This window comes from Cricetulus griseus, chromosome 9 (assembly GCF_003668045.3).
Source record: "Cricetulus griseus strain 17A/GY chromosome 9, alternate assembly CriGri-PICRH-1.0, whole genome shotgun sequence".
NCBI lineage: Eukaryota > Metazoa > Chordata > Mammalia > Rodentia > Cricetidae > Cricetulus > Cricetulus griseus.
Window position 1 is genome coordinate 21,953,685 of NC_048602.1, and position 18,237 is coordinate 21,971,921.

The 18,237-nt window shown below is 44.6% G+C and overlaps 1 protein-coding gene across 1 annotated transcript; it reads right to left on the reverse strand.

The window, feature by feature from the left end:
* Positions 1 to 343: 343 nt before the first annotated feature.
* Positions 344 to 17,030, reverse strand: LOC100755740 (leukocyte immunoglobulin-like receptor subfamily B member 3). The gene is given in 10 exon segments (XM_035449160.1): positions 344 to 480; positions 4,560 to 4,862; positions 13,490 to 13,780; positions 14,229 to 14,534; positions 14,659 to 14,943; positions 15,896 to 16,201; positions 16,338 to 16,523; positions 16,526 to 16,621; positions 16,799 to 16,834; positions 16,997 to 17,030. Coding segments are annotated over 10 exon segments (1,980 nt in total).
* Between the last annotated feature and the right edge of the window lie 1,207 nt (positions 17,031 to 18,237).

The following is an 18,237-nucleotide window of genomic DNA, read 5'->3' on the forward strand; positions in this document are numbered from 1 at the left end:
GGAAAATGGCTCATGAGTGGGAGGGAAAGAAAAAGTGTTCAGAAATGGGGACCCATGCCAGGCAGATAGGACAGCACATTCCCTCACGTTATAGATACAGAAAAAAGTTGTGTCAATCAGCAAATGTCCACAGTAAGTAAAGGGGTGTGAAGTCATTTGCTGAGGAAGGATCTCCTCACAACACTCACACTGTCCTCTGCACCAAAAACACTTTTTCTCCCTGGATATTCTCTCAAAACTGTTCTTCAATGCAACAAATCAATTTTCTTACAGAAATCTTGGGGTCATCAGGTTTATTTCCCAGATGCCGGAGCCTTGAAAGATGCACTTATTTCTCTTCCAATTATGTCTCAGCTACATGATGGCTCTGTTTCTGGCTGCGCCAACTCTCTAAGACCAGAATCCCAAGGACTTTGAGGACCAGGACAGCCAACCCCATCCTGATGAGATTCTCCACTGTGTAATCCTTGATTTCTGAGGCTGTGGACAAAGAAGTTACAGAGGTTTGGTATGGTCACAATTTCCTCAAGATACCTATGTCCCCAGGATAATTAAATGTCCATTCAGGACCCTAAAATGCCTGGACAAATTTTGAGTCTCTGTTTCTAGTGCTGTGATTTTTGAATTCTCTTTATTCAACTGTCTTGGGTTTGGGCATGTTCTATGGACTGCTAATCTGAACTGATCCTGAGAGCAGAAGAAGGTAAGTAGGTTGTGGGTGTGATTAAGAGATCTGAGTGTTTCTTCTGAATCCCACTTTCTCATTTACTGTAAATACTCATTATTCTCATCATGCAAACTCACAAATTTTGGGATGAATCTTTCTGCTGCTCTCCTGCCTTTTTCTCCAAGTCTGTATTTCATACACACTGTTCCCATCCACAAATCCACACCTTCTCCATTTTTGTTTGGGAAAGAGCAAGTCTCCCATGAGCATCAAAAAACATGGTATATAATGTTTTGGTAAGACTAAGCACCCCCCCTCCATGTATTAAGGTTGGGCAAGGCTACCCAGTATGAGAAGTAGGTTCATAAAATCCAGGAAAAATATTGTAGACAGCCCTTTTTACCACTAAGAGTTCTTATTAGATTCTTCAGCACCACAGTGAAACCAGCAAATTCAGAGTAGAATAACTTGACAATATATGACATTGATCCATGGGTCTCTGCTCTGAGCAGCTGCAGCGGTGTCTGAGTTTGGTGTCTCTGGTCAGCTCTACAGAGGTCCTGCAGATCCAGGTGCTCAGTCTAGGATGATTTCCTCAGTGGGTTATTGCTGAGTGTTTGTTCCCTTGTCACACTTAGACCTCCCATCTCTCCTGATATCTGAGCCTTCTCCTGAACTGTTCTGAGGACCCAGGGACCACTGAGGGGTGGTTGAGGAGAAACTGCCTCATAGTTTCTCTGAAATGACAAATGGTTTGTGCTGATCCTGAGAACCTGTGTCTTGTTGCTAAGTTTTCTCTGATTCTTCTCCAACATCAAATCAAGAAATTTCTCTATGTCTAATTCAGGCTTCAGTTACAGATAGTCCTCCAAGTCTTTTGTTTCACATATCATGTGGGAAATGCAGGACCAAGTTGTGGGGTGGTGACATATATACTGTTCTGTAGTCCTGGCTCTCAAAATAAGCTGTGAAGTCTCTCTCTCTCCCTCTCTCCCTCCCCCCTCTCTCTCTCTCTCTCTCTGCATGAGTGCTGTGTGAGAGAAATAGAGAATCCTGTGGGCTCTCTGCTAACAGTCTCCTGATAGCATGGCTGGCTCTCCCTAAGCATAGATCCCAAGACTGACATATGTGACACTCCCTTACATTTGTCATCTTTACGAAGAATTTTTGTGAAGACAAACCAGGCGATACTTTGAGGAGAGAGTGTGTAAATGTCCCATCTTTTTAAGGGATTAAAGGGTAAGTGATGCAGTCTCTTATGGTCTTATTCCAAAATGTTCTAAGTTCAGATGAGCACACCAACGGCAGGCTGCAGACATTTTTAGCTGACACCTCACAAAAGGAAACTGAACCCACACAGTCTCAATTCCTCTATTTCAGCCTGAAGTGAAATGTTGAAGACTTCATAAACAATAGGTTTGGACTGAGACTACTGGATTTTATTTTGTTTGACATGATTATTGTTATGCTCAGGTTCACATAACAAATTTAGTGTGGTAGGCTTGAGCTATGGATGTGGATCTGTTTTGATAAAATTGAGAGTGTAGCAAGGTTTGTACCTATCACAGCAAGGTTACCTCCTCCCCTGGAGACACAGGGGCCATGGATACACTGAAAGCAAGGACCAGGGACAGGATGGTCCTACAAGTGACTGGGAATGACTGGACTACATAAGAGATGGGACCTGTCCTGAATGTGGGTGTCAGTTAGGAGGCCTGGGAAATCTATGGAGCGTCTGGTAGTGGATCAGTATTTATCCCTAGTGTACGAATGGACTTAGGGAGCCCACTCCACAGAGAGGGACTCTCTCAGCCTAGACACACGGGGGAGGACCTAGGCCCTGCTCCATATGATGGGACAGACTTTGATGATCCAACATGGAAGGCTTCTCTCTCCCTGGGTAGTGGATGGGGGGTGGCACGGGCAGTTGGTGGGGGTATATGTGAGAATAAGAGGGAGACGGAACTGGGATTGATATGTAAAATAAGGTTGTTTCTAATTTAAATATAATAAAGTTTTAAACAGGATAATAATTCCATATAATCAGTAGATGTCTTCGAAATAATTATGCCTCCACTATAATATTGTAGGGGAGGAAATTGTCTTTGAGGTCCATTAAACAGTCCTGGCCTTGTAAAAAAAAGACATGTAGCCTGTGTGAGGCTCCCCAAGGAGTTTTCTGATGGTAAAGTGTTGCCTTGATCTTTTCCTGTTGATCTACAGTCATTGGTCCATGTCAGCCTTGCTGCATCTCCTACACAGTCCAGAATGTTGAGGCCTTCTTTTTGGATCTTTCCCAGAAGCAGCATTATTTCTAGGAATGTTATGTCTACAATTATTTTCAGATGGCCTATTCTGTCACAATTAAATCATTTGGAATTCTGATGCCTCCTTATACCTTTGGAAATTTCTTCTACCCAAGCCTCAGTGTTGTAGTCAAAAGACTCAACAGTGGCTGTGTGAAGGATCCATTCATGCATTGGTGCTGACCTGACAGTTAAGGGCCCAAGGAACTTTATTACTCTAAATTGGGATTTTCAAAAGTCAGATTTAATGAATACTTGTCTTGTTTCTGGATCAGCTACTGACACATGGAAGGCAATGAGTAGAGGTTGTCATTGGGGATTCTTCCTATTAAGTAGCCTATATGTGTCTGTGGCCTCTTCAGGATGCTCTTTCAGGCTTCCTGAAACATTCTGGGTTCCATTAGTGTGGTCTGTAGTGAGCATTCCTGGAAATACCTCTGCTGTCTTCCACCATCATGAGGGTGAATAACCATCTGGCTGACCCTGTGCATCATTTAGAACCCAACCTTATTCAATTATTGTTGTAGAAGGAGAAACTTGAAATACTGCTTTAGTGCATAAGTTTCTGGATCACCTACCCTGAGTCTATGGGCTTCACAAGCCTCATGAGCTGTAGGGAAGGAGCAGGAATGACCAGCCATAGTCCTGTGCCAACCCTTGTCTATGTCACCTCCATGGTGGACAGACCTACTGCAGACTCAGGATCTGCAGGCCTCCTCTGTTAGTTGTGATGCCATTCAAGGCCAGCACTGAAAGAAATTTACACATGTGAGCCAGGTCTCTCCCTTTATACTCAGTTAAGCAGCAGCCAGCTCAGAATAGGAAGGACTTGTCCAAGTCAGCATCTCCAGAAGCAGCTGTATCCAGCCCATAACTAGCTATTTCCCGTCTGGGTAATAAATCTAAGAGGATGATTACATAGCCTTCTAGGGCCTGACTGAACGCAGGTGAGAGGTGTGTTCTCAGGACCTTAGAGGCAGATGGGGGGTGAGTGTCTGGGATCCCTGCTCTGCACCTCACCCACCTGTCTAACCTCCAGACTGATCAAAAAGTTCTCTCTGGACACCTCTTCTGTAACCCAAACTCTAAGTCCTGGGCTTCTTGAGTCTATCTGTTGAGGTCTCTGTTTACCTCCCACAGTCACAAGCTAAGTGACAGAGAAATGAGGACTTTGGTGGGCTGAGGCGAGGCAGCCTGGGAATGGACCCTACTCCCTTCACTGATGTGCCTGATACCCACCGGCTGTTGGCAAGGGACTTGTGGGTGGTGGGATGGAGGATCCAATGGGTCCTAGGAAACAGAACAAGAGTGGGTGAGGATTAGATGCTAACTCAGGGACCTGCCTCTCCTGTCTGTCCTACATCTGCCCCGTAACCTCCCCAAGACCCTCATGCTGTCTACCCAAACCTAGATTGCAATAGAGGATGGAGTGGACATTACTTAAGGGACCCTGCTGACATCCACTTCTCTGTCAGGGAAAGAGTCTTCTGACTCACTCTTCTTTTTGTCCCCTTAATCCCACCCAAGTCAAGGGTTCTTCTAGGGTTTGGATTGCAAGTCACCCTGAGAGTTCAGGGTCACCTCACCTGAGACAGAGAGCTCCACAGGGCCACTGGCATGTGACAACAGGTAGGGATATGAGCCTCTAGAACTGTAGCACCTGTAGGTGCCTGAGAGGGCAGAGGTCACAGCAGTCATGGAGAATTCTGCCTGGAACTCCCCATCTTGGGACTTGGATTTCATTCGCTGGGGTTGGTGTGCTGCTCCCTCCTTGGACAGAATGAAAGTGTCTGTCGTGTATGTTGACTGACACAGCAGGGTCACGTTGTCTCCAGACTGCACTGTGGAGTTTGGCTTCACTGAGAGGGAAGGACTGTCAGGAAGCTGTCCTAAAGAGAACAGAGATAATGAGAGGCTGCCTTCAATGCTCTGAGCTGAGACTTCACAAGGGTCGACTGTATGGGAAGCTGTAGCCACGCCTTCCTAGGGGCTGGCTACAGGTGTGCCTGACCACGCTTGTGAGGGCGTGGTCAGAGTGACGTAGTGTGACTGTGTTTGTGCTTTTGGTTTCTCTTTGCTTCTTGCGGTACAGGCTGCTGCCACGCCGGCTGGCTAGGTCGCTCTGTAAGTAAGGCTTTTCCCTATTAAATACCCTTATATTTCTACCTGACTCCGTATTGGTAATTTCATACTATATCTGGTTGTCAGAAGTGGGATATTGGAAACCTACACCCCATTTGGGACAGACTGTGGGTTCCATCGGGCCTGCGGCCTAGGCCCGGAAAGCGCCCTCTCTCCACAGGTGCTCCCGGCTAGCAGCCGACCTGCTGCCGCTGAGCTGCTCAGAACCATCCACCCAGCCCGGAGACAGTTTCTAGCTGCCTAGAGTGGAGGTAAGCCTCGGCTTTCAGCAGAGGCTTCCCCTGGCCCCTGCTGCGGGAAAGCTGCATCTGTTTCAGTGGTTGCGGCCGCAAAGCCGTATACTCTCTAAGATAAGCACAGCCGCTTTTGTGACCTCTCTCCACCACTGCCCGACTGCTGCCAAACGCCTCGGAATAACTGAACGCCTGTGCTACCTGCTGGTCAAATGTATTTACTGCATCTGGAGTAGAAATCAGGTAAAATTATGGTGAATATTTATCATTTGCTAAAATTGGTAATATTTTTGCTTATTACGTGAATTCACTGTTTGAGGGGGATGCTAATTTGCCAATTACTGGCCTATATACTGTAATGGCAGTTAGCTTGCTGGTACAAATAGTATTACTAGCCAGAGGACTCAGGAACAGGGACAGAGATAACCTCACCACCTGCTTGCAGGAAATAACAGCTTTATGCAATGAGGTTTTAGAGAACAGATTAGGTCAGACCACAATTGTGCAGCAAGTGGAACAGAAATTGGATGATAAGCTTGGCTCTGTGTCCAATACACTAAAGACAGAGCTGTCTGATGAGATACAGCGTATTTATGATAAGATAAACACAGAGAGATCCTCCATGTCTGAGGCCTTAGAGGCTAGGCTGTCAGAAGACCATGACCAGCTAAAAAATATCTGTAGCCAGCTAGAAACTCAGATAGGCAATGTTACTCATCAACTAGATGCAAAGGTGCAAAATACCCAGCATAGGGTTGAAGAATTGGACAATGCCATTCAATCAGTTATTGAAGCATCCAAGGTAGCAGATCAGAAATTTGAGTCTAGATTTGAATGTTTGGAAGATAACTTACAGTACAGGGCTGACAGATTACATAGGTCCATACGGTCAATTGCTAGGACTCAAAATCAGCAAATCATGACCTGGAATCTAGACTCCAATACCTAGAAGGCAGTTTCCATGCCATCCAGATGCTGCCTAAGGATGATCGTATTAAAGACCTAGAAAACATGTAGATGAGCAGTTAGAGCAATTTACAGATTCACTAACGTGCTTGGAATCTTTTATGATTAAGGAGATTGAAACTTTTCAAAAGGATATCATTGCTAGGCTTAAAGATCATTGGGATGCCTCAGAAGCAGAATGACTCCAATCCCAGGCACCTACTCCACCCAGGTATCGTGACTATTCTTCTAAGGTTGTTATTCGTACACCATTAGTGTACCCAGCTACCATGGTAGAAAAGCCAGCTTCTAAGAAACACCCTCATGGATGGATGGCTTATGAATGGCAACCTATACAGCTGAAAGATCTTAAGAATATTAAAGAATCAGTTGTCTCATATGGTCTCCATAGCCCATACATAAAACAGCTGTTACATTCATGGGCAACCTTTAACAGGGTGACACCCACAGATTGGGAACCATTGGTAGCAGCTGTACTTGAGAATTCATGCCAAATCCAGTGGAAGGCATTAGTAAGGGAAGAGGCAAAGCTCCTTGAGCGTCAGGGCATAAAGGAAGGTTTTGAAGCCCCTTTAGATAAGCTTCTTGGTCAGGGCATTTATGCTGACCCACAGGTTCAGGCTGAATATGATGACGATATACTGTCTCTATTCAGGAAAGCAGCATTAAATGCCTGGGATAAGGTTCGTGAGCCAGGAGAACGCCTAGAAGCTTATTCCAGAATAGAACAGGGACCTACAAAACAGTTCCAGGACTTCTTACAAAGGTTAACTAGGGCAGTAGAATTACAGGTAACAGATCCAGAAACAAGACAATCAATTATATATACTATAGCTTATGAGAATGCAAACCCAATATGCAAAAGAATACTTTTACCTTTAAAGATCAGATCAGCTCCACTAGAAGAATGGGTTTTGTATGCAGCCAACATTGACTATAATGTGCAAGATACTGGAGCTTGGGTAGGAGAAGCCATCTCCAAAGGTTTAAAACGGCAACAGGAAATTAAAAGGTCTAGAGGTGAGGATGTAAGGGCTTAGCAAGGAGAAGCACCTTACAGATGTCAACATAGATACCAAGAGGCTAGAGGTTACTACTACTATGAACCAGAACCTTGGGTAGGAAGAGCCTTCCCCTGGAGACCACGAAGGCTCCAGGAACCTAGATGTTTCAACTGTGGTAAAATGGGACATACTAAGAGAAATTGTAGACAAATGAATTCTAACAATGCCTCATATGGAAGACCACTGCCTTCTGGATTGTGTAGAAGATGTGGTAAGGGCAGACACTGGACCAATGAATGTAGATTGACCAGGGACATACAAGGAAACCCCTTAAGGTCGGGAAACTCCGAGGGGGTCTCAAGAAGGCCCCCACATCGAGAAAGGTCAGGTCATTCCCAATAGCAGTGGAAGACAATCTCTCACAGGAACAATAGATAGTTCTTTGCCTATTGTGAAAAATGATACTACTCTAGATGGTAGTTTGAATAGTGATGACGAATCAAGTGTGAATAGACAAAATGAGAAACGCATATTTTGGCAAGCTTCTATTAATGATAAAAGGCCTCAGTTGAAAGTGAAAATTAATAATAAAGTTATTTCTGGCTTAGTAGACACTGGGGCAGATATGACTATTATTACTCAAAAGTCTTGGCCTCAGAAATGGCCTCTTAGAGAGGCAAATGTACAATTTTTAGGAATTGGAACTCTATCTAGAGTTCAACAGAGTGTTAACTCAGTGGTCTGCATTGGACCGGAAGGACAGAAAGGGATACTGAAACCATATGTGGCAGATATAGCTATAAATATCTGGGGTCGTGATCTCTTACAGCAATGGAATACTCAGATTAATATTCCTCCAGTGTCAGATACAAATTATGTACAATCTTTAGATAGTAGAAAAGATCTGGTAAGATGCTATGGCAAACAGTTACCAACCATCCATGCTGTACAGAAACTAGGTACAAATGATGGCCCTTCAGAGGAGCCAAAGGCCCTGCCATTGAAGTGGCTTACAGATGAACCAGTTTGGGTAGGACAATGGCCTATGACCTCTGAGAAGCTAGAGGCTTTAGAAAATTTAGTACAGGAACAGCTAGTCCCTGGATATATAGAAGAATCTACCAGTCCTTGGAATTCTCCTGTATTTGTCATCAAAAAGAAGTCAGGTAAGTGGAGAATGCTGACAGACCTGAGAGCTATAAATAAGGTAATTCAACCAATGGGCTCTCTGTAACCTGGAATGCCATTACCTTCCTTAATACCTAAAGGATGGCCTATCATAGTCATTGATCTAAAAGACTGTTTTTTCACAATACCGTTACAGGAAAATGATGAGAAAAATTTGCATTTACTATACCAACTCTTAATAATTCACAGCCAGTTAGGAGATATCAGTGGAGGGTTTTGCCACAAGGAATGCTAAATAGCCCTACTTTGTGTCAACACTTTGTACAGCAACCTTTGGGAATAATTCGTAAGAAATTTTCACAATCTCTTGTTTATCATTACATGGATGATATTCTTTTATCAGATTCTAATAAGGAAACTTTGGAACGTATGTTTGAAATGGTGAAGGAAGTTCTGCCTCGTTGGGGATTACAGATTGCACCAGAAAAGATACAAAGAGGAGATTCTATTAACTATTTAGGTTACACGATAGACTTACAGAGAATTGCCACGGACTGCCTCTCGTGGAGACCACCAACCGAGGGAGAACAAGGGAGAAGGCTAAGGAGAAATCAGGAATCGGAGAGGAAATGACAGACAGACACACTCAATGTAGTTGAATATGCTGCTGCAACTTTACTTCACCTCAAGCAGTGCTTATATACTGTTACAATCAGGGAACTTGGCAAGGGGGCTACATCACCAGATCATAAAACAGAAAGAAAAAGAACAGCATAATTGTTCTATTCTAAGCGTCAGATTGCAGTCATTGCCCAAGGACATGATCTAAGAGTTCTCTAAAATCTGTCTCACGCCACCAACCACGTCTCTACCCATTTCCTGATTCTCAGGACCTAGATATCTTTAGGTCCCAGGGTCTAAGTCTCCTGTAAAATAAGCCTCAAAAAATTCTTTTACATCACGAAATCTATCAAATCCTTTCCATAAAGTCACCCAGTATTTTAATGCTGGCTTCATGTTTTCTAATACTTCTTTTCTTTCTTCTTTATCCAATATACACCAGGGCTTTCTAGATCTAGCTAATCTTTTTAGGAAAGGCAAGTCCTTCCAAAGTTGTCTTTTTCCCTCATGATTCACCCATCTATTCCCTAATTTATCATAGCCTCCCGTACATGGGAGGGGATCTAGGTAATTTCCAGACTGCTTAGTCCACCGGGGTGGCGCCCACCATCTGTCTCTTATTTTATATTGTATATAACCTCCTGGAAGATGTCTGGTGGGAATTGCTAACTTCCGCAGCTGTTCTTCTGCAGAACCCTTAGTTTCACTCTGTTCATTACCAATTAACTGCTCTACTTTTATTTTCTCAGGGTCCATGGGATCCCCCTGCATAAGTAATTCCTTTATCTCAACAGCATCGAGGAATTGTCCCAAGGATGAGCCCTTATTCCCTGAACTGGCCACTTCAGCAAAGGCTTTGATAAACGGTGGGGCAGAGTTCAGCATGTCCTCAGATGTTCCGTTAACATCAGCACAGTTTGCTGGCAAGATACAAGAAGTACACAGAACAAAAAGACAAGGAAGAAGAGGCTGCAGTGGCGCCAAGGACAGCGGCTTCTAGTCAGCTCATCAGACATCATGATCGCAGCTGATTGCCAGGGAACCGCCTGGGGCTCATCTCCAGGGAGCGCAGATCCCAACCCATCGGCCTTAGCCCACCTTAGTGGCATCTTCTGCTACACCGGCGTGACCGCCGTGGGCGTAGCAGAGAATCAGACCACAAAAGGTACAAATTAGGACAGATCGTTATCAAACTCTTAATTCTCTTCAGAAATTATTAGGGGAAATTTCTCAATTACAGACGATTATTGGTGTAGAAGGTCATGACTTAAAGCATTTACAAATGGCCCTTAAAGGTGATAAGGACCTAAACAGTCCGAGAATATTATCTACTGAGGCAGAAAAAGAGTTACAATGGGTAGAAAACAGAATATTGGATGCACATGTAGATCAGATAAACCTTGATTTAGACTGTATTCTGGTTATCTTGCCATCCAGAGAATACCCTTCTGGAATTCTGATGCAAAGGGAAGACACTATATTGGAATGGATATTTCTGCCACATAAACAGAATAAAAAGTTAAAGACATATATAGAAATGATTTCTGATTTGGTTTTAAAGGGTAAATGAAGACTTCGTCAGCTGACTGGAAAAGATCCAGCAGAAATTATAGTACCTTTAACTAATGAAGAAATTTCCTCCTTGTGGAAGGATAATGAATATTGGCAAATAGCTCTTACTGACTTTTTGGAGACAATTAGCAACAACTATCCCAAAACTGACAGAATTAAATTCATAAAAAAAGACAGTCTGGATTCTTCCATGTATTGTAAGACAAACTCCCATTTCTGGAGTTCTTACCTTCTACACTGATGCCAACAAATCAGGTAAGGCAGGTTATAAAGCAGGTGAGGTGAGTAAAGTAGTTCAGAGTCCATATACATCTGTACAAAAGGCAGAATTATATGCAATTCTCATGGTACTTAAGGATTTTACAGAACCTCTTAATATAGTTACTGATTCCCAATATGCAGAGAGAGTTGTGTTACACATTGAGACTGCAGAATTTGTTCCTGATAATACAGAATTAACTTCTCTGTTTTTACAATTACAAGAAACAATCAGAAACAGAAGTAATCCTATATATATATTACACATATCAGATCCCACACGGGTCTGCCTGGCCCACTAGCACAAGGCAATGATGAGATTGATCGTTTATTAATTGGAAGTGTGCTAGAAGCCTCAGAATTTCATAAGAAACATCATGTAAATTGCAAAGGTTTGAAAAAGGATTTCTCCATCACTTGGCAACAAGCCAAGGAGATAGTGAAAAAGTGTCCTACTTGTTCCTTTTATAATCAAACTCCACTGTCAGCAGGTTGTAATCCTAAGGGCATTTGGAGAAATGAGGTTTGGCAGATGGATGTCTTTCACTTTACAGAGTTTGGAAATTTAAAATATGTACATCATACTATAGACACATTCTCAGGGTTCCAATGGGCTACTGCTCTTAACACTGAAAAAGCTGATTCTGTTATTATACACCTTCTAGAGGTGATGGCAGTTATGTGTATACCTGCACAAATAAAAACTTACAATGCTCCAGCATATGTCTCTACAAAATTGGAGCAATTTTTCAAATACTATAACATAAAGCATGTTACTGGTATACCACACAATCCCAAGGGACAAGCAGTGGTTGAGAGATCTAATAGAACACTTAAGGAGATGCTCAACAAACAAGCTTGGAAGACTAAACCCCCCAAACATAGATTGCATAATGCTTTATTAACACTAAACTTTCTTAATGCCAATGAGAAAGGACAAACAGCTGCAGAAAGACACTGGACTACGGAAAAAACTTCTGAACTGAATCAGCGGGTATACTTCAAAGATGTACTAACCTCTGTATGGAAACCAGGACATGTGTTACATTGGGGTAGGGGTTTTGCATTGGTTTCTACAGGAGAAGAAAAACTTTGGATGCCATCAAAGTTGATCAAGATTCGAGTGGAAAAGGAAAAACCTCTCGACGAGGACAAATGACAGGTATTCTACTAAGGTATATCTTATAAACTAAATAGAAACCTCCCAAAGGAAAGGGAAGTGTTTTGCTTTTCTTCACAGGAAAACTCATCTCCATAAGGCAAAGGACACTGCATGGGTAGATACTTGGGAAGAAAAGGTAGCTATAACAATCAAACAAAAGGAACATGCCATACGGTAAAATTTACAGCTGTCTCTCAGAGTACTATTTCTCTTTATTTCCTAGTCCCTATTCAGTTAAACCAATGCTGGGTTTAGAGGTGGATTTGGCTTTCCTCCTCTAAAATCCAAGCACGTTATTTAACTAAACTTTACTGTTTCTGTGTTGTATCAAGAAGCCAATTGATTCTGTGTTGTATCAAGAAGCTAATTAATACAGAATAAAAGAAGAATTTAGGGACTGTCTTTGTCTTTTCTTGGATCTTTTTCTCCAGGTGTACACCCTCTCATAATTGTTATGCTCTCATGGTTGCATTCCCCAGCATGTGTACATACACAAGCAAACATTTCTCTGCTAACTGTTTATGTTTGAGTCCCACACAGCCAATGAAGACCTGCCTGACAGCAATCCCTGGACACCCTGGAAAGAAAACGGGCCACACCTCCTCGACTGCACTGGATCCAACTTGCACAATTTCAACTGACACTCCGGCCAGAGGTTCGGGTACTGACTTCAATCAAGTTGAGGATTTCAAACGAGATCTTCAATCAAGTGAATCCCATCTAACATGGACTGGATACTAACATTTTCTTCCTACAGGACCCCACATGACTATCATCATCCCATTTCAGCAGGAAGTAACTTGGAGAATGCTACGCCCCCTTTCCCCATTGTTGTCACTTAGGATAGTGTATATACCTAGTTAGGAATAGCTTCCTATTGTTTATGGTTGGGATTGGAAGGAGGTGTTCAGGCTTGGACACCTCTTTCAGATGACTTTAGGGTTTAGTTAAAATAGATAGTTAGGATGTAACATAAGTTTTAATCCTCTTTTAGACTAAAAGGGGAATTGTAGGGGAAGCTGTAGCCACGCCTTCTTAGGGGCTGGCTACAGGTGTGCCTGACCACGCTTGTGAGGGCGTGGTCAGAGTAACGTAGTGTGACTGCCTTTGCGCTTTCGGTTTCTCTTTGCTTCTTGCTGTACAGGCTGCTGCCACCGGCTGGCTAGGTCGCTCTGTAAGTAAGGCTTTTCCCTATTAAATACCGTTATATTTCTACCTGACTCCGTATTGGTAATTTCCCACTATAGTCGACTCTGAGCACCTGCGACTCTCTCTGTCTTATCTCTCTAACCTTACCCTTCTCTCCTGCTCCCTGTCTCTCCATCTGTTCCCAATTAAGATCCCTCCCCTCATCCCAGCCATCACCTCTTAGGTCACCCATGCAGCTTATGCAAGGTTAGGAACCAGATTGAATCTATTTATTACCTCACCTGAGATCATGATGTCCAGGGGATCACTGGAGGATGACCACTCAGAGGATTGGTTGTGTGCTCCATAGCATCTGTACTGCCCTGCAGTAGAGCTGCTCACATAGCCCAGGGTGAAGGTGGCTGAAGAGAAGTTACCCTGGGTCCTCTGGCCATAGTGCTGGGTGAAGTCAGCTCCCCCCACCTTGTACAGAGCAAATCTGTCATAGTCAGAGCAACACTGCAGGGTGAGGCTCTTTCCAGGGTCCAGGATATGGCCTTGATGAGTCAGCAGAGAGGGCTTCTTAGACAGGCCTAGAGGGAAAGTGACAGGCTAATGATTCAGGGCCTGTTTTTTTTTGTTTTTGTTTTTGTTTTTTGTTTTTTTTTCTTTAGAGACAGTTTCTCTGTGTAACTTTGGAGCCTATCCTGACACTCACTCTGGAGACCAGGCTGGCCTCGAACTAACAGAGATCCGCCTGCCTCTGCCTCCCGAGTGCTGGGATTAAAGGCATGTGCCACCAACGCCTGGCTTGGTGTTTTTTATTATTATTTTTTATTTTATTTTATTTTTTAACCAAACACCTATCCCCTCTCACCCTTTCCTGAAAATGTCACTTCCTCTCCCCAGGTGTCCTGCTCTAGCTCAGAACATATGCTCTTCATTCAGTCATTCTGTACCTACAACTCCCAAGATGGGGTAGAACTGTGAGGAAGATCCTAGGGTGTCCAAAAACAATAGGTCATGATGTGGCTGACTCACCTGAGATGTAGATTTTCAGGGGCTCACTGGGTGCTGACCACAGCTGTGGGGTGTCCTTTAAGTAACCATAACATCGGAATGTCCCTCTGTGGACTGGGGTCACAGGACCCATTGAGAATGTGGCTTTGTAGTGGCCCCTATTGTTTATATACTGTGAGTCCAGGGAGCTGGAGAACTTCTCATCTTCCTTGGTGAGAATGAGCTTGTCATATCTAACCCGTGAGACACACTGGAGAGTCATGTTCCCTCCTGAGGTCACCACAGGGCTGGGCAGGGCTGACAGACTGGGTTTACTGTTGTACATTCCTAGGACAGAAGAAAAATCTGTTACATAGGATTAAACAGTCACAATGCTCTCCAGGGATAGGGTGGGGATGGGGAGTACTCATGAGAGCAGAGCCTGGGGCTGAGACCCCGAGTATCCCCTCACCTGTCACCACAATCTCCAGGGTGTCACTGCGCTCTGTCCAGCCAGCCGAGCTGTAACAGTAACAGCGATATTGCCCCGCATGTTTCTGTGTCACATAAGGGATGGAAAACTTGGCCCTTTTGCCAGGCTCCTCTGGGGACTGTGTGCCCCATGGCTTTTGGCTTCCTTCTTTATGAAGAACATACATTTCTGCATCCAGGGTCCCCTGACACCAGATGGTCACTGCACTTTCTAAAGCAATCACAGGGCCTGGCTCAGCCTTGATGGTGGGTTTGTGGAGGGTCCCTGCAAGGAAATAGGAGAGAAGGAGGTGGGTCTCTCTGAAAGTGGCACAGGAGAGTCACAATGGCGGAAGGTACCTCTTTTTTTTCTATTTAATTGATTCTCCTGTCAATTAAAGCAGCCCCCTCACTTCCCTCTCACCCCAGATCCATGGCTACTCTGTTTCCTTCAGAACAGAGCAGGGTTCCCAGTGATATTAATGGAACATGACATAACAACATGCAGTCAGACTGGGCAAACACCCTCCTGTTAAGGCTGGAGAAGGCAACACATTAGGAGGAAAAAGATCCCCTGTGTAGGCAAAAGAGTCAGAGACTTCCACACTCCTATTGTCATGATTCTAACAAAAACCCAAGCTAGTCAGGCAGGGGTGGTGCACACCTTTAATTCCAACACTCAGGAGGCAAATGAAGGCAGATCTCTCTGATTTCAAGGCGAGCCTGGTCTACAGAGTGACAGCCAGGACAGACATGGCTACACAGTGAATCTCTAAGAAACAAAAAATAAAAAGAAGCCAGGGTAAACAAACCAGCACAGCCTGTGTGCAGAGGGCTTAGGGAAGACCCAAGCATGTGCCTTGGTGGCTGCTTCAGTCTCTGTGAGCCCTGCTGGTCCCTGCTGAGCTGATCCTGTGGGCTGTGATCTCCTGGTGTCCTGAGTGCTCTGGCTTCACCAACCCTTCCTCTCTCTTCTATGGAGTTCCCTGAGCTCTGGTGGATGCCATTTAAGCTGATGCAGAGTAACAGAGGAGCCCATGAAGATTCCTGTCTGTCTTGGACCTCCTAAGCTTTGCTGTCACTGTGTCCCTTGGGTTCTGTATCTTGTGTCCCTCTGTCTCCCACGATCTGTGTCAATGGGCTCAGGAGCCCTGGCTCCTCACACCTCACACACCAAGACCTCCCTCAGCACCTGTGTCAGTTCAGCAGCCCTCTAGGGAAAGACTGGTGTTTCTCACCTGAGAACAGGAGCTCCAGGGGGTCACTAGGTTCTGACCACACCAGTGGTCTGTTACTGTCACAGCTGTAGCATCTGAATGTCCACCTTTGGCTCGAGGTCAGAGCATCCACACGGAGTTGGGCCTGGTACTGCCAAGTAGAGTAGTTGAACTCTGAGTTCCGTGTCCAGAAGACCTTCTGTGGTCCTGCCTTAGTCTGAAAGAACTTGTGATATGGTTGCCTTGAGACACACTTGAGGGTGACACTCCCTCCTTCAGTCACCACAGGGCTGGGATGGGCTGACAGGCTGGGTTTACTGTAGGCCCCTAGGAGAGAAGGAGAATCAGTTAAATGCCCTCCAAGGCCTCTTTACCCTCCAGGGCTGTGAGGGGAGTCATCCCTGTGTACAGAACACTTCTTGACAGACAAACCTGAGGCTGTGGACTCTGTGAGTCCTCTCACCTGTCACCACAAGCTCCAGGGTATCACTGTGCTCTGACCTTCCATCACGGGTCCAGTATTGACAGTGATATCGCCCTGCATCCAGAGGGGCTATTTTTGAGATTGAGAATTCAGCCCTGTTCTTAGTATTTGGTATGGTCTCTCTGTATGTTAAATATTGGTTTGTATTATTATACAGACGTATCCTTGGGCTCCCTTGGTCCCCTCACACAGGAAGGTTACTGTAGTTTGTACAGAGACCACAGATTCTGGCTGTACTCTGAGGATAGGCTTAGGGAGAGTTCCTGCAAGGAAAAGATCAGCTAGGACTCAGGGCAGCCACCCTCAGAATGCAGCCCCTGATCCCAACCCTCAGCCCTCCCCAGGGGCAGCACACATGTGTTGGTTTCCATCCTCACTGCCCAGCATGACTCCAGGAATGATGAACAGTGATGTCAGGACATCTGCAGACACTCACTCACCTGCCAGCACTGGTGTCCCATGGCCCAGAGTCAGCCCTAGAAGAGAGTTCCCTGTGAGAGGTTTGTCCCTGAAGCTTCAGAAGGTCCTCCCCTCTGCAGAACCTCCTAAGAGCCTGGGGTTTCCTAACTGACCCGTGCTGGGCCGTGGGGCAGCATCAATCCCAGAGCACAGTGTCCCTCCCCATCTCCACATCTCACCCAGACAGAGCAGGGCTGTGAAGGAGACGGTCATGGCGTCTCCTCCTGGAGGCTCCTAATGTGTTTAAGGTCAGAGTTACAGAGTCTGTCTGAAGGGGCCGGAGACATAGGGTGTGGCCTCTCCTGCCAGGGCACTCCCCCATGACATGCTGACTCCACAGGAAGGGGAACTATTGTCCTCATGCACCAGGCTCTGACTTCTCCAAAGCTGTGGCTGGGTCATGCCGTAGACACCATCAATATTTAATGGATGTCATTTCCAAAATCCCGCCAGTGTCTGTCTCATCTGTCCTCATCTTTGTCAACACCAGGTGATAGCAGACATGTATGAATAGTACACATAAGAAATGCAAATTTTCATGTGTTCTTGCTTTATTCCTTTTCATATTTTTTAATGTGAAATACTTCTTCATGATCAAAATGTTTGAAGGTTTCTGTGACAGGTCTCACTGTGCACATCTGCATGGAATAAAATGTATAATCCACTTCCTCATAGACTCAAGTGCTGGGTTACAAGAGCATGTTAGTGGCTAGAGAGATGGCTCAGAGGTTAAGAGCACTGGCTGCTCTTCCAGAGGTCCTGGGTTCAATTCCCAGCAACCACACAGTGGCTCACAACCATCCATTATGAGATAAGGTGCCATCTTCCTGTGTTATCCAGGCAAGACACTATGCATAATAATAATACATCTTTAAAAAACAAAACAAAAGCATTGTGCACTACTTTTTCTGGTTGTTTGTTCCTTTTTGATGTGTGTATTTTACATTACATTTTAAATTACACTTATTTATTACATTGCACTTATTTCTTTAAATTACACTTATATAATAATAATAATACTGAATTACCCTTACTTTTTTCTTTATGTGTGTACATTCACATATGTCACAGCACACGCATGGATGTTAGAAGATAGCTAAGGATGAACTCATTTACATACAGACGGCAGTTTTCTCCTTACACAGTATGGATCAGAGTCAGGGTGAAGGTTGGGAGCAGCGCTTATACACTGATCCATGTCACTAGCTCAGTCTTAGCATCATCACTTTCCTTAGTCCTTCTGATTCGTAAAAAAAAGTTGCATGGATCCTGAGGGTCCTGGACCAAGAAACTTCCAGTGCTATTTGATTTTCATGGGGTGTCCACCCTTCTTCTTAAGGTAGTTTATAGCACTGAGTGGCAGGTGTGGGCAGCTTTTGTGGGCAGCAGTGCATGGCCTTGTCACAGTTGTACTTCTTAG